Source organism: Vicia villosa, linkage group LG4, assembly GCF_029867415.1.
Source record: "Vicia villosa cultivar HV-30 ecotype Madison, WI linkage group LG4, Vvil1.0, whole genome shotgun sequence".
Taxonomy (NCBI): Eukaryota; Viridiplantae; Streptophyta; class Magnoliopsida; order Fabales; family Fabaceae; genus Vicia; species Vicia villosa.
Window position 1 is genome coordinate 186,073,848 of NC_081183.1, and position 15,948 is coordinate 186,089,795.

The 15,948-nt window shown below is 40.2% G+C and overlaps 1 protein-coding gene across 1 annotated transcript; it reads left to right on the top strand.

Annotated features, from left to right (window-relative positions):
* The first annotated feature begins 458 nt into the window (after positions 1-458).
* LOC131596362 (uncharacterized) lies at positions 459-4,661 on the top strand. Its single transcript, XM_058868991.1, has 2 exons — positions 459-778; positions 3,010-4,661. The coding sequence occupies exon 2, from the start codon at positions 3,019-3,021 to the stop codon at positions 4,552-4,554; it is 1,536 nt and encodes a 511-aa protein (XP_058724974.1). The 5' UTR covers positions 459-778; positions 3,010-3,018; the 3' UTR covers positions 4,555-4,661.
* Positions 4,662-15,948: the final 11,287 nt, after the last annotated feature.

Genomic DNA, 15,948 nt, shown 5'->3' on the forward strand with positions numbered 1-15,948 from the left:
GATCTTTTGATTAAATTGACTTCTTTCAAAATTCAAATCGTTTTAAAACGAGCGATCGCGGTTCTTTTCAAAAACAATGAACCATTTCTTTTTGAAACTTTTGATTAAATCTTTTAATTAATCAATTGATTTTCAAAACGATGTGGGGCCTCTCGAATATTAGAGAGTATAAGACCCACTCTTTTTTTCCTTTTACAGTTTTTCTTTGTACAGAAAACTTTTTCAAAACAATACTTTTCAAACTGTTTTTAAAACAATAAATCTCACATCTTTTTTTCAAAACCATCCACCCTGTTTTATGAAAATAAAACAGGGGCCTCTCGAATATTAGAGAGTATAAGACCCACTCCTTTTTCTTTTTACACAGTCTTTTTATTCAAAATAAATAAACTTTCTTTCAGAACAAACTTTCAAACCGTTTTTTCAAACAACGCGACTGTAAAACGATCAACCATGTTTTGTAAATAAAACACGGGCCTCCACGTAGGTATAAGTCCCAAGCCCCTTTTGTACATACCCATTCCAGTACATGAAATTAGGTATTTCATTGTACGCCTTTTGTACATAGCTCGATCTATTCTTTTTAACTTTGAATAACAAACCAAAAACGAAGGTTTCTTTAAATCTTCCCAAAAAAATATACCATGGGCCTCCATGTAGGTATAAGTCCCAAGCCCTTTTGTAAATACCTGTTTACATAGCTTTGAATAAACTCAAATGGACCTCTCCCCGAGTGTGAGTCCCGAGCCCTGTGTATACAAATGGATCATGCTTACAGGTATATTTCCTTCATAAACTCCATTATATACACACACTTTGTCATATATGTATAACTGTTCATAGTTGTTCATGTACTTGTTAATGTTTGTTCATACTTGTTCATACTTGTGATTGTGTTATATGATTATTCAACTTAGTACAACACTAGGTTCCCCATAGCCTCCTATTGGGCTTCGTGCAAAGAATCTCCCTAGTTTAGGTTAGGACATAGAGTATGGTTTCCCGGTGAAATCGCTCTAAGAGCTCAAACCAACTATACCATGCCTCCCCTTGGGCTTTGTACAAACGAGTGACCCTCCCATAGCCTCCTCTTGGGCTTACAATGCAAGGACCCTGGATTGTCCCTCCCATAGCCTCCTCTTGGGCTTACAATGCAAGGACCCTCGGATAGCCTCCTCTTGGGCTTCGTACAAGGACCCACGGGCTTCTTATAAGCATCCCCAATATCCAAAACAAATACCCTAGGAGATTAGACATTTTTCATCTCTATGCTAGGAGTATCTCTTATATATCATCACAATCAATCAATCAAAATCAAACCTTTTTGCCACAAGGCTGGCTAATTAATCAAACTGTTTTACCACCGTACTGGATGATTAATCAAAGTTTTTGTCACAAGGCTGACTTCATTGAAACTTTTGCCACAAGGCTGGCTGATTAATCAAAGTTTTTGTCACAAGGCTGACTTCATTGAAACTTTTGCCACAAGGCTGGTTAAACAAGCAAAAACATCTTTATCATTCTAAGCACCCTAAGTGGCATGGCCCCGGGCTTATAATGAAAAGATTTTCAAACAAAATCAAACAGATGTATGTGATGATATAGATTAGATACATCTAGCATTTAGACGACATTTGTCTATTTTCCTTTGCTTCCACTAGCATAAGTGGGAACTACGATTGCTCTGACTTTCTCAACATCCCTTTGAGAATACGTAGGCACAAGGTCGATCCTTGGCGAGCAAAACAAAACAAAAAAAACCATTCAAACCTTAGCACCCGTAGACCCCGAGCTACAGATGCTCTGATTCCCTCTAGGGGATATGTATGCAGAGGATCGCGATGATCTTTGCGAGCATAATCAAACAAACACCTTAGGTCCCACCTCTTTCTCACAAGAACCTCCACCACAACAAGAATGGAATAAACATAACAAAGAAACCTATAGAGTACTATAGATACGTTGGGTGCTAATACCTTCCCTTCGTATAACCAACCCTCTTACCCGGAATCTCTCCCCCACTTTTAGGTTATTGCAGCTTTTTTCCTTTTCCTACTTTGGAAACAATAAAAAGTTTGGTCGGTACAAAGAAAAATCATTTTTTTTGAGCACTCGAGCCCAAAGAAGGCATCAGGTGTCTCATCCACAAAAAAGAGGAAACAAAACGGTTTTTCGCCCGCGACAGAAAAATGGCGACTTCACTGGGGATCATCTTTTTATTGTTTCCAAAGAAAGGGTTATTTCTATTTGTTATGTTTTTATTTTTGTTACATGTGTGGTTCCTTGGTTCTGTTACTTGTGTGATTCTGTTACAAGTGATACATTATGGACAAATCCTAACCCGGATTAAGTACACATAAGAATTAGGTGGAGGGTATAGTCATGTATGGCATACAAGGAGTTCAGTCCTTAAAAAGTCAGCATGAGAATCCTTCCGCTCAGTGGAGGTTCCTTGTTTGTAGTATATGTTTAGCAAGTTCAGTTGCGAAGACATTATTGCTTTCATTGAACTGTAGAAGCTGAGTTGGCTGTAGAACCCCAACCCATCCTGGCCTTATTAGGACGTGGTGCAGAAACGATCCAGGTGAAGACTTGGATAGTTGTCATGCGGAGAACCACACTCAGACGAGTTTTTCTTGAGAATATTTCTAGCTCACAAGTTCAGTTGTGCAAGCCGGTAATATCCGAAAGAAAAATGTAGACTCTGACGTATCAGTAGAACATGTTTTGCAGGTGATAAACCCTAGTACTATCCCATGTTTGGTTCTCTGACCTCATGCTCGTGACGCTGGACCTTTGAACCTATGTGTACTATGTTTGAATTACCATGTTTGTAGTACCATGTTTGCGTTACCATGTTTGAACTACCATGTTTGCTTTACCATGTTTGAATATGTGGCATCCACGCATCCATGCATTCATACATTCATTAAAAAAAACCCATCTTTTTCCATAAAAACATGATTTTTCCAAAAAAATTTTAGAGAATTTTCTTTGCAAACATTATAGGATTAAGTTATGGAGTGGGTAAAAAGGCATACCAAAAAGTATGATTTCAAAATGCCTAATGTGGAAAGGCTGAAAGAGTTAGCATCTTCTGTACAAAATCCTTCTGATTTTAGGAAAAGCCATGGAAAGCTTTTGCCTATCTTGAACACTCATGTTGATGAAGGACTTCTCAAAACTCTGGTTCAGTTTTATGATCCCGTCTACCGGTGTTTTACCTTTCCAGACTATCAGTTGGTACCAACCTTGGAAGAATACGCCGATCTTTTGGGTATTCCTGTGTCTGACAAAATACCTTTCAATGGTTTGGAAGCCATTCCTAAGTCACCAGTCATTGCAGCAAGTATCCACTTGAAGAAATCTGAAATAGAAAGTAATTGGACTACCAAAGGAAATTTTCCGGGTTTGACTTCGCAGTTTCTAATAAAGAAAGCCTTTGATTTCATTGACACTGGTAGCATGATAGCTTTTGAAGCTGTATTAGCCTTGCTCATTTATGGGTTGGTTCTGTTTCCCAACGTCAACGACTTTGTTGATATCAACGCCATAAAGATCTTTCTGATTGGAAATCCTGTTCCGACTTTGCTTGGTGACACGTATTTCTCTATCCATCATAGGAATCGCCAAGGCGGTGGAATCATTGTATGTTGTGCACCTCTTTTGTACAAATGGATTGTTTCACACTTACCTAAGTCCCCTATTTTCACGGAAAACCGAGAAGGCTTACGTTGGCCTCGAAGACTTATGTCTCTTGCTAATAATGATATTCATTGGTATACCTTGGCTCGCTGTGGTACAGAAACCATTGATAGTTGTGGGGAGTTCGCCAACGTACCTCTCATTGGCACACAAGGAGGAATTAACTACAATCCGGTCCTAGCCCGACGACAACTCGGATATGCAAATTCAGTTAAACCAATTGGTCTCGCAGTGGAATGCTACTTTTACCGAGAAGGGGAAGATCCTCAAAGGTTGAAGACAAGAATGGTGAGAGCTTGGTACGACGTCCGAAGAAAAGAAAAAGGTGGGGAAAGAAACTGCATTGCTACAAACGCCTATACCTGCTGGGTAAAGAAAAGAGCAAAGGAGTTTCAAATGCCTTATGATTATGAAAAACCCATGTTCCCTGTGGTGTCTCAACTACCCAACATTCCCATTGACACTACGGAAGAATACCAAGAGATTTTAGCCAAGATGAGGTTAGAAAAAGACGCTTGGGAAGAAAAGTTTCGTAAAACTGATGAGGAAAATAGAAAGTTGAAGAAAAGAGTGAAAGATCACGAAGAAACTCTCTATTATCAAGATGGATGGCTCATGAGCAAAGATGAGAAGATTCGTCGGAAAGATGCCGCAATCAGAAGATACATCAAAGAAAGCAAGAAGAATCTTGAAGCCTCGACAAGCAACGCTCCGACTCCTGATGATTGGAAGAATGTTGTCGACAAACTGAGAGCTGAAAAGGCCGAGTTGAAAGCTTACTATGGGAAAGAAATCATGAAGCTCAAGCTGCACAATGCATTTGGTTCTTCATCTGATGAAGATGTTTAGGATTTGTTTAGATTTTCATTTATCATTTGCTTTTGTAAGGAGCTACGCTCCAATGTTGTAACATTTCCCATTATTGCAAAAAAAATAATATAATGAATGAATAAAAGATTTGTTTATGTTCCAATGTTTGCAAGGAAATAATCTTAAAAATGTTTGGAAAAATCATAAATTTCTTTTTGCATACATCATTCTGCATATCGAGTCTGTTGTATAGAGTCTCATCTTTTGGATCTTTCTCCATTAGATCGTCAAGCTGTCGCGTCTCAAAGTTTCTCGACCGCGCTCGCAATCAGATCACAGATACAATACTCGTTCGAACAGAAGAAGAGTAATGGAACACTCTGAACAAGAGAATATTGAGCTCCGTGGTACAGTGACCACCCTTCAGGAAAAGTTGGAAAGTCTCACTACTCTGGTTGACTCTTTAATGGCCGCACAGAATCAGCCGCCGCCACCCAACAGTCAAGCAGCGGTAACATCTGAAGTCACTACTCCAGTTTCTACAGTTGCATTCGGTATTCCATCTTTCTCCATGCCAGAAGGTTGGGGCCCGCCTTTCAGCTTTGGTACAGGTTTCCGCCATAATTTCTCTGGGGTTCAAACAGCTACAACTGAAGCGCCTGCTGCGCAAGGTTCAGCATTTACTCCAAATCAGGGGGTAACTTTTTCTCAAGTCACTATGGCACTTTCTCAACCCACTATGACAGTTCCGACCCCTACGGTTCACACTGTTCCTTATGATGGCAATGAGATTTATCATGATCAGGGTGATAGCACAAATCAGCGTAATCTTGTGGGAGATCTCCAAGAGCAGTTTAACAAGATTCAACTGGAAGTTAAAGCTATCCGTGGCAAAGATTTGTTTGGAAAGAATGCCCAGGAGCTATGTTTGGTTCCCAGTGTACAAATACCAGCTAAGTTCAAGGTCCCTGACTTTGAGAAGTACAAAGGAAGTTCTTGTCCACAAAGCCATCTTGTGATGTATGCCAGGAAGATGTCTACTTATGCAGATAATCATCAGTTGCTTATCCATTACTTTCAAGACAGTTTGACTGGTGCCGCACTGAAGTGGTACACAGGCTTGGATAGCACTAATATTCGGACTTTCAATGACCTAGGTGAGGCCTTTGTCCGACAATACAAGTATAACTCGGATATGGCTCCAGACAGAGATCAGCTTCGATCCATGGCTCAGAAAGACCATGAAGCTTTCAAAGAGTATGCCCAACGATGGAGAGAAACTGCTGCTCAGATTAATCCACCGTTAAAAGAAAAAGAAATGACAAAGATCTTCTTGAATACTCTCAGTCCGTTTTATTATGAACGCATGATTGCTAGTGCTCCAAGTGATTTCACCGAAATGGTAAACATGGGGATGCGTCTAGAAGAAGGAGTCCGAACCGGACGTTTGACTAAAGAAGGTGGATCTTCGAGTGGAACCAAAAAGTTCGGAAGTGGTTTCCCAAAGAAGAAAGAACAAAGTGTTGACATGGTATCCCAAGGGAAGCCAAGAGGAAATATCAATCGTCGACAACAGATTGCTGCTATTGCGCCAGTCGTTAATACAGCACCGAATCCGGGATTTACCCCACAGTTTCAGCAACAACAGCCTCGACCACAGGCTCAGCAGCTGAACAATAATCAGAATCGTGTGCAAAGAGCTCCACAGTTTGATCCGATTCCGATGACCTACACAGAATTGTACCCTGCACTGATTGAAAGAGGCCTTATTCAAACTAAAGCACCACCACCAGTACCTGAGAGACTCCCATGGTGGTACAAAGCTGAGGTATCATGCCCTTATCATCAAGGAGCACCTGGCCATGATCTTGAGCATTGCATAGCTTTGAAATATGAAGTTCAGAGGTTGGTTAGATCTAATCTTCTCTCTTTCAGAAATTTGAATCCAAATGTGCAAGCAAATCCGCTGCCCAATCATGGAGGGCATGTTGTAAACATGGTATATGGGTGTCCTGGTCCATACCGGGTCTATAATATCAATTACTCAAGAGCCAATTTGGTACAAATGCACGCCACTCTTTGTCGGGGGCAGAATTTTCGCCAGCATCAATACGGTTCCTGTAGAATATGTTGTGTAGATCCTCACGGATGTTCAATTGTGAGAAGAGATCTCCAAGTTCTGTTGGATAATGGTACTCTTCAGATCTACCGAAATAGGGATGAAAATGAAGTTAACATGATAGGATGTTATCCGCATGAGCTTTTAGTCTCAGATATCAACTCGGAAATGCCTACAGTTAACGTCATCGTTCCTCATTTCAACATGCCTGAGCGCATGGAAGTTACTTACAACAAGCCGAAGGTTCCTATTGCTCCTTTGATCATTTGTCTACCTGGACCTGTTCCTTATGACTCTGACAAGGCAGTTCCATACAACTACAATGCTACAATGATAAAAGATGGACAAGAAGTTCCTTTACCAACTCTTTCATCTGTCGTAAACATCGCTGATGTAAGTCGTGTAACAAGAAGTGGACGTGTGTATACTCCACTACCTCCAAAGCAGCCTGTTGCTCCTGCAACCAGGCAAAATCCTGTCAATACGCCAGTGGGGAATCCTGAGGAAACTCCTGTCAGTAATACAAACATTGATGTTGGTCAATCCAGTGGAACCAATGTCAATCCAGACTTTGATGAAATTTTGAAGCTTATCAAAAGAAGTGAATACAAGATTGTGGATCAGCTCATGCAGACTCCTTCAAAAATCTCAATACTTTCATTGCTGTTAAACTCAGAAGCCCACAGGGAAGCCCTGATGAAGGTCTTAGATCAAGCTTTTGTAGATCATGATGTGACTGTTGATCACTTTGATGGGATAATAGCCAACATAACTGCTTGCAACAATTTAAGCTTCTGTGATGAAGAACTCCCCGAGGAGGGCAGAAATCACAATCTTGCTTTGCACATTTCTATGAACTGTCAGTCAGACTCTTTGTCCAATGTGTTGGTAGACACCGGATCTTCCTTGAATGTGATGCCAAAGACGACTCTTGCTCGCTTGTCTTACCAAGGAATGCCTATGAAGTTCAGTGGTGTAGTTGTCAAAGCATTTGATGGATCGCGAAAATCTGTTATCGGTGAAGTCAACCTTCCCATGACAATTGGTCCACATACATTTCAAATCACCTTCCAGGTCATGGACATTCAAGCTGCTTATAGCTGTCTGTTGGGACGACCATGGATCCACGAAGCAGGGGCAGTGACTTCTACGCTCCATCAAAAGTTAAAGTTTGTAACAAATGGAAAATTGGTAACAATAAGTGGGGAGCAAGCCTTAATGGTGAGTCATTTATCCAATTTCTCTTTCATCGGTGCTGATGATGTGGAAGGAACTCAGTTCCAAGGTCTCTCTTTAGAAGACGAGTCTTCCAAAAAGAAAGCATCAATTTCTTCTTACAAAGAGGCAGTAAAAGTAGTGAAAGATGGAACTACCACTGGCTGGGGGCAAGTTGTGATCCCGACCAAGAATGAAACTAGAGCAGGTCTCGGATGTTCACCAACATTCTCAAACTGCACCAAGAAGGATGAAACCCTTCGTCCGATCAAAGAAACGTTCCATAGTGGAGGGTTCCTTAACCCAATTCCTCAAGAGGTCAATGTCCTTATTGAGGAATGCATCGAAGAAGGTCTACCTGATCCTGAAGAAGAATGGAAATGTTATCTCAATGACTCGGGATACATATCTCAGGAAGAACCATATCCTCCTTCAGAAGAATCCAAAGGCAATGAAACTGAGCCTGTTCCTGCAGAAATCTGGGACACTTTGGGACAACCAAGTGGAAAATTTGATTATATGGTGAAATATACTGCACCTGAAAGTTACAAGATTGCGATTGAGGATATCCAACCAACTGGATGGGGAGATTCCTTTGAATATAATAGTCAACCAGAAGAGGCTTATCAGCCCTGTCAATTTTCTCAGCAGCCTGAAGTTACTGAAGATTTCGGATTCGATGTATCTGCCAAGGTTCATAATCCTGAAGATGGTTATTATCACATAAATGCCATTTTTGAAGATGAAGGGGAAGATGGTCCCGCAACTGACTCAGAAAGTGTCGCTGACAATGAGTCTCTTCATCCTGAAGACTGGGAAACACATCCTGAAAATTCTGAAGATTGTGACTCGTCTTATGCTCTTCAAGAAGTAGAAGAAGACCGTTTCAACTCTACAAAGAACAAGGGTGATAAACCAGGACCTTCAAATCCTGCTCGACCAGCGGTCAATGTCAATACTGAAGATAATTCTGGGGAGAATTTTCCTGAATACATAATACACAGAGGAGTTCGTTGCTACTGGAAAGCTGTCGACGTTCCGAATGTTGTTCGCCGCTCAAAGTAATCACCTCGCTGTTATTTTGACCTCCTGCCTTGCCCAAAGCAGAGAGATGTTTTATAGGGCTTTGCTTTTAAATGTTCCGCCCAAATAACTTTGTGTATAGGGCTTTGTTTTTAAAAGTTTCCCTCTTTGTCCTGCCCAAGACAAATGAGTTTGTGTTTAGGGCTTTGTTTCAAAAATGAATCATAAATAAAGCGTCATTTTGAATTCCCTACATTATGTGTTTTATTTTTTGCTTTTTTCTGGAAATGGTAATCCTAAAAAAAAAAAAAAAAATAATAAAAAAAAAAACTTTTCAAAAAAAAAATCTGCATACACTCTTGCATTCATAAATTTTCTAAAATAGATATAAATCACATGTGCAGATTAACTATTGATAAACCCATTGAATGCAATAACCCTATGCCCTCTCCCAACTTTGAGTTTCCTGTGTTCGAAGCCGAAGAAGAGGAAGAAGAGGAGATTCCGGACGAGATCTCTCGGTTACTTAAGCACGAGGAAAGAGCCATTCTGCCTCACAAAGAGCCTTTAGAAAAAATCAACTTGGGTTCTGAAGAAGACAAAAAAGAAGTGACCATTGGATCGCTGCTTGATGCTGATATCAAGAGTAAGTTGACAGACCTTCTCAAAGAATATGTTGACGTGTTTGCCTGGTCCTACCAAGACATGCCTGGGTTGGATACCAATATTGTTCAGCATTACTTGCCATTGAAGCCAGAATGTCCGCCGGTTAAGCAGAAATTGCGAAGGACTCACCCTGATATGGCTAACAAGATCAAAGTGGAAGTTCAGAAACAGCTCGACGCAGGTTTTCTTGTCACCTCCGAGTATCCTCAATGGTTGGCCAACATAGTGCCAGTTCCGAAGAAAGATGGCAAAGTCAGAATGTGTGTTGACTACCGTGACTTGAACAAGGCCAGTCCAAAAGATGACTTTCCATTACCACATATCGACATGCTGGTTGATAACACCGCTAAGTTCAACGTCTTTTCCTTCATGGACGGGTTCTCCGGTTATAATCAGATCAAGATGGCTCCTGAAGACATGGAGAAGACATCTTTCATCACCCCATGGGGTACCTTTTGCTACAAAGTGATGCCGTTTGGATTAAAGAATGCAGGCGCAACTTACCAAAGGGCAATGACTACTCTCTTTCATGACATGATGCATAAAGAAATTGAAGTTTATGTGGACGACATGATAGCCAAGTCCAGCACAGAAGAAGAACATATTGAATACCTTTTGAAGTTGTTTCAACGACTAAGGAAATATCAGCTTCGCTTGAATCCTAACAAATGTACTTTTGGGGTTAGATCTGGAAAACTCTTGGGTTTCATTGTCAGCCAAAGAGGAATTGAAGTAGATCCCGACAAAGTCAGAGCTATTCAAGAGATGCCTGCACCAAAAACTGAAAAACAAGTAAGAGGATTTCTCGGACGATTGAACTATATCTCCAGATTTATCTCTCAAATGACTGCTACATGTGGGCCAATTTTCAAGCTTCTCCGCAAAGATCAAGGGGTTGTATGGACTGAAGATTGCCAGAAAGCGTTCGACAGTATCAAGGAATACCTGTTAGAACCACCAATATTGATTCCTCCAGTTGAAGGAAGACCGTTAATCATGTACCTTACTGTGTTAGAAGAATCCATGGGTTGTATGCTTGGACAACAAGATGAAACCGGTAAGAAGGAGCATGCCATCTATTACTTGAGTAAGAAATTCACAGATTGTGAGTCTCGTTACTCCATGCTCGAAAAAACATGTTGTGCTTTGGCTTGGGCTTCAAAACGTCTCCGCCAATACATGATCAACAATACTACTTGGTTAATCTCCAAAATGGATCCGATCAAGTATGTCTTTGAAAAGCCTGCCTTAACAGGAAGGATTGCCCGATGGCAAATGCTGTTATCCGAATATGACATTGAATACCGTGCTCAAAAAGCGGTCAAAGGAAGCATTCTCGCCGATCACTTGGCGCATCAACCAATTAATGAATATCAATCTCTCAAGTTTGACTTTCCTGATGAAGATGTCTTGTACTTGAAGATGAAAGATTGTGACGAACCGTTACCTGAAGAAGGTCCTGAGCCTGGATCAAGATGGGGCCTAATTTTTGATGGAGCAGTAAACGCTTTTGGCAATGGAATTGGGGCAATCATCATCACTCCCAAGGGTACTCATATCCCGTTCTCCGCCAGATTGCTATTTGATTGCACCAACAACATCGCAGAATATGAAGCTTGTATCATGGGTCTCGAAGAAGCCATTGACTTAAGGATCAAGATCCTTGACATATATGGAGATTCCGCTCTCGTGATCAACCAAATCAAAGACAAGTGGGAAACTTACCACCCTGGCTTGATTCCTTACAGAGATTATGCAAGACGTCTGTTGACTTTCTTCAACAAGGTTGAATTGCATCATATACCTCGAGATCAGAATCGAATGGCAGACGCCTTGGCTACTCTATCTTCCATGTTCAAAGTCAATCACTGGAATGATGTGCCTAAAGTCAGAATTACGCGCCTTGAAAGGCCCGCCTATGTGTTTGCAACTGAAGCAGTCATCGATGATAAACCGTGGTTCCACGACATCAAACGCTTCCTTCAAACTCAAGAGTACCCGCTTGGGGCATCAAACAAAGATAAGAAAACTCTAAGGAGACTTTCTGGCAGTTTCTTCCTGAACGGAGATGTGCTATACAAAAGAAATTTCGACATGGTTTTGCTCAGATGCGTGGACAGACACGAAGCAGACATGTTAATGCATGAAGTGCATGAAGGGTCCTTTGGAACTCATTCAAATGGGCATGCAATGTCCAAAAAGATCTTAAGAGCAGGATACTATTGGTTGACAATGGAATCTGATTGTTACAAACACGTGAAGAGATGTCACAAGTGCCAGATCTATGCAGATAAGATCCATGTACCACCAACTCTACTCAACGTTCTCTCATCTCCGTGGCCTTTCTCCATGTGGGGTATCGACATGATTGGAATGATCGAACCGAAAGCTTCAAACGGTCATCGTTTCATCTTAGTAGCAATTGATTACTTCACCAAATGGGTCGAAGCAGCATCTTACGCCAATGTTACAAGACAAGTGGTTGTGAGGTTTATCAAGAATAACATCATTTGCCGATATGGTATTCCCAGCAAGATCATTACTGACAATGGTTCAAACCTGAATAACAAGATGATGAAAGAATTGTGTGAGGAATTCAAGATTGAGCATCATAACTCTTCTCCTTACAGACCAAAAATGAACGGCGCCGTTGAAGCTGCTAACAAGAACATTAAGAAGATCGTCCAGAAAATGGTCGTCACTTACAAAGACTGGCACGAAATGCTGCCATTTGCTTTACATGGGTACCGTACTTCAGTGCGTACTTCAACAGGGGCAACTCCCTTTTCTCTAGTATACGGCATGGAAGCTGTGCTCCCCGTAGAAGTCGAAATCCCATCAATGAGAGTCCTCATGGAGACTAAGTTATCAGAGGCTGAATGGTGTCAAAGCAGATACGATCAGTTGAACTTAATCGAAGAAAAACGTATGACTGCTCTATGCCATGGACAGTTATACCAAGCAAGGATGAAACAAGCTTTCAACAAAAAGGTTCGACCTCGTGAATTTCAAGAAGGCGACCTCGTGCTTAAAAAGATCTTGTCTTTTCAACCAGATTCTAGGGGCAAATGGTCTCCTAATTATGAAGGCCCGTATGTTGTCAAAAGAACATTTTCTGGCGGTGCCATGATTCTTACTACCATGGATGGTGATGAACTCCCACATCCTGTGAATGCAGATGCAGTCAAGAAATACTTTGTCTAAAAAATACAAAAGAACAGCTCGGTAAGTCGAAAACCCGCAAAGGGCGACTTAGGCAAAAATGAGCGTCTCGGTGGACTGAAAACCCGAAAGGGCGGTCCAGGCAAAAATTAGAGACAATAAACAGAAAAAATTCATCCTGGTAGATTGAAAACCTGAAAGGGCAATCTAGGCAAAAATTAGGGATTTATGACAAAGTAACTGCATTAGTCTATACTTCGTCACCTGAAAAGTCTGTACTTCATCAAAGGATCTTCAATCAAATCATTATCAATCTGAAGCGACAAGCACAGTTGGAACTCAAAGTTATTAGAGGGGATAGTGGTTATTGCTTTCAATGTAGCCTTTTCCGCATAATTACCATTTCCAACTTTTGTAAATACTCCATGGAATCACGCCTTTAGCTGATTACCATCCTATTAAATAAATTTGAGCCTTGTGCCCATTTGTTTGCAATCTTTAATTTCTTTCAGCTTGCAAAATGACGCTTTAATTGTGTTATTCGTTTTTGAAAAAAAGAAAAAAATAAGTTTTAAATGAATTTACTTCACTTTTCTTTTTCAAAATAAAAGCGAAACTTTCCTTTGAGTTGTGAACAACAGAAGGAACATCAACAGCTATCTCCATAGGATGAATCAAAGATTATGATAAGAAAAGCTCTTCTATCCCCAGTGAAGAAGGTCTTTTATCCCCAGTGACGAAGATTTTCCATCTCCAGTGAAGAGGTTCTTCCATCTCAATGAGAAAAGATGCTCATCTTCCCCAGAGAAGTTTAAAGCACGCAACACCATTCATCACCGTGTTGAAAAACATTTGCCAAGTATCTGGTTGTATTGCGACGTTGGTCCTTCTCCAGTATATACTTCTTTGTCTGTCAGTATTGTCAGCATGCATGCGACATTCATGACATTCATCATTCATACATATTTGCATCATTTATGCATTCTTGCATTTTTCATGTTTGCTTAAAAAATCACTTGTTCAGGATATATCTATCCTCGAAAAAAAAAGAAAAAAAAGAAAAAAAAAAAGAAGAAAAAGAAACAAATATGGGCGTGTCATCTCTCCAAGTAGGTCGCCACCCATAAGCAGAAAAGAACATATTCTTTCTCCAGTTCCCCACTGAGATCATTCCTCGTGGAAGAAGGTTGCTTTAGTTTCTCCTCTCAAAACAAAGGAGAAAATCCCCAGTTGAGTTCATTCCTCATGGGTACAAAGTCTTGATTGACTGTTTCTTTCCAATTCATTCATGGTTAGAACCTTGTCTTTACCAGAGATTCAAATTCCGATTCCCCAAACAGAGTCGTGAAAAACAGACAATAAGCAATAGCCTTATCATCTGAGCAGCTTATGTCTCTTTCAAAAGTTTTTTTCCTCTCAAGGAAATCAATCATGAAGACCATTTGACAATCAGGGCCTTATTACTGTTCACAAGGCTGAATAACCAGTAATTTCCCTAGCAAAGTCTCCAGAAATCATTTTATCACTTGGCTGATAATTGATCATGTCTTCAAAACCGCTGTCACAAGGCTGGTAGTCGGTAACCTTTTGTTCTGGTTATATTATTTAACATGTCTATCACAAGGCTGATAGTCGGTAATATTAACCAAACCTTTGAAACTTTTTTACCTTGTCAAGTCTATCACCATGCTGATAGTCGGTAATACAGTTTCATACCTTTCACCTTCGCATTATTAAACAAGTCTATCCCCATGCATGATAGTCGATAATGTCGATAGGTAAGCTTTTCTTACAAAGCTATCATTCCCCGGTGAAGCATACACTTGCTTTCCCGAAAAGACAAAACGGATTCTCTTCCTAAAACGGATTGAGACATCCTTCCCAATCTCTTTTCCCCAGCGGAGTCAGTTCTTGATATCCCTCGGTAAAGATATCCTTGCATCATTCGCAATTTTGGTATCTTAGGTCCAAAATTTGCGTCTTCTGATATTTAAGTCTCTTCCACCCTATCAAAACGAAGATTTTCAATCTTCATGTCTCAGGTTGAAGAAACTTAAATAGGGGCATCTGTCATACCCCAATTTTTGACCTAAGATACCACCTCATATCATCTGCATATGCATCATTTGCATCTCTAACAAACTGCATAGCTTGTGTTTGCTACTTGTGACTCAGCAGGATTTAATCAGGAAATCACTCATCAGTACAAGTAACAATCAATTAGGGTTTTGTTCTCCCTTCATCTCAAAAGAACTATCTTCATCAACAATCAACATTTGGTCCTCAGAGATTCATTTCAACAAACTCAAGAGCTTTGAATCGACTGAATTAGGGTTTTGCCTGAAGATAGCATACCCCTGACTTTTGCTCAGAATTTGACCTAATGGCTTGGGACATGACCTCAAGGCCCCAAGTACATCACTTTGACCTAATCCATTGGCTCAGAACATCTCCTACACAAAGATTGATCAGACAAATCCTCAGATCAGGGTTTTGAACTATCAGGGACTGAAATCAGGGATCACATTTGGGAAACCATAAAAACCCCCAGGAAGTCAATCAAAGGTTTCAATCATCCTCAAATAATCCCTATGACAATATCCCATGGAAATTGCATCTCAATTCAAGACCTACAGTCATCAATTTCATCAGGTCGACAATTAGGGTTTTTTGACCTAATTCACTGAACAACTGACTTTTTAATCAGGACATGGTGTCACAACTCAAACCATGGCTCAATATCCTCTAATGCTTCAATGTGATCCATTCATACTATTCATTTGATGAGGATAGCCTGTTTCATTTGAAATCTCCAGAAACGCGATTCGTCTGAAAAAGTCAACTGTACAAGATCACCATTGACTTTTGGGGAATTTTGGTCAACCATGACTTTTGAAGTTTTAAATCATCAATATATGATATGAGAAGTCATTTGATCAAGAAAAATCAAGAAAATCAATCAAGAATCAAAAAGTCAAAAGTTTGACTTTCCATACTTAGAAAAATTTCTAAGTGTTTTTTCATGGTTTTTTCCAAACTTTGAAAGGGAATTTCTCAAAATTTCACCTACAAACTGAAAAAAACTTCCAACATGAAAGTTGTAGATTTTGATCCAATGAACAACTTTGTCACATATAATTTTTTCCATAAGATCAACCATTTAAGAGATATGGAGCTTCAAAGTTGGCATCTTTTGAAAAATTCACTTGAAACTTCATTTTTCTTAAAGTTCATGGATCTTTTTCACC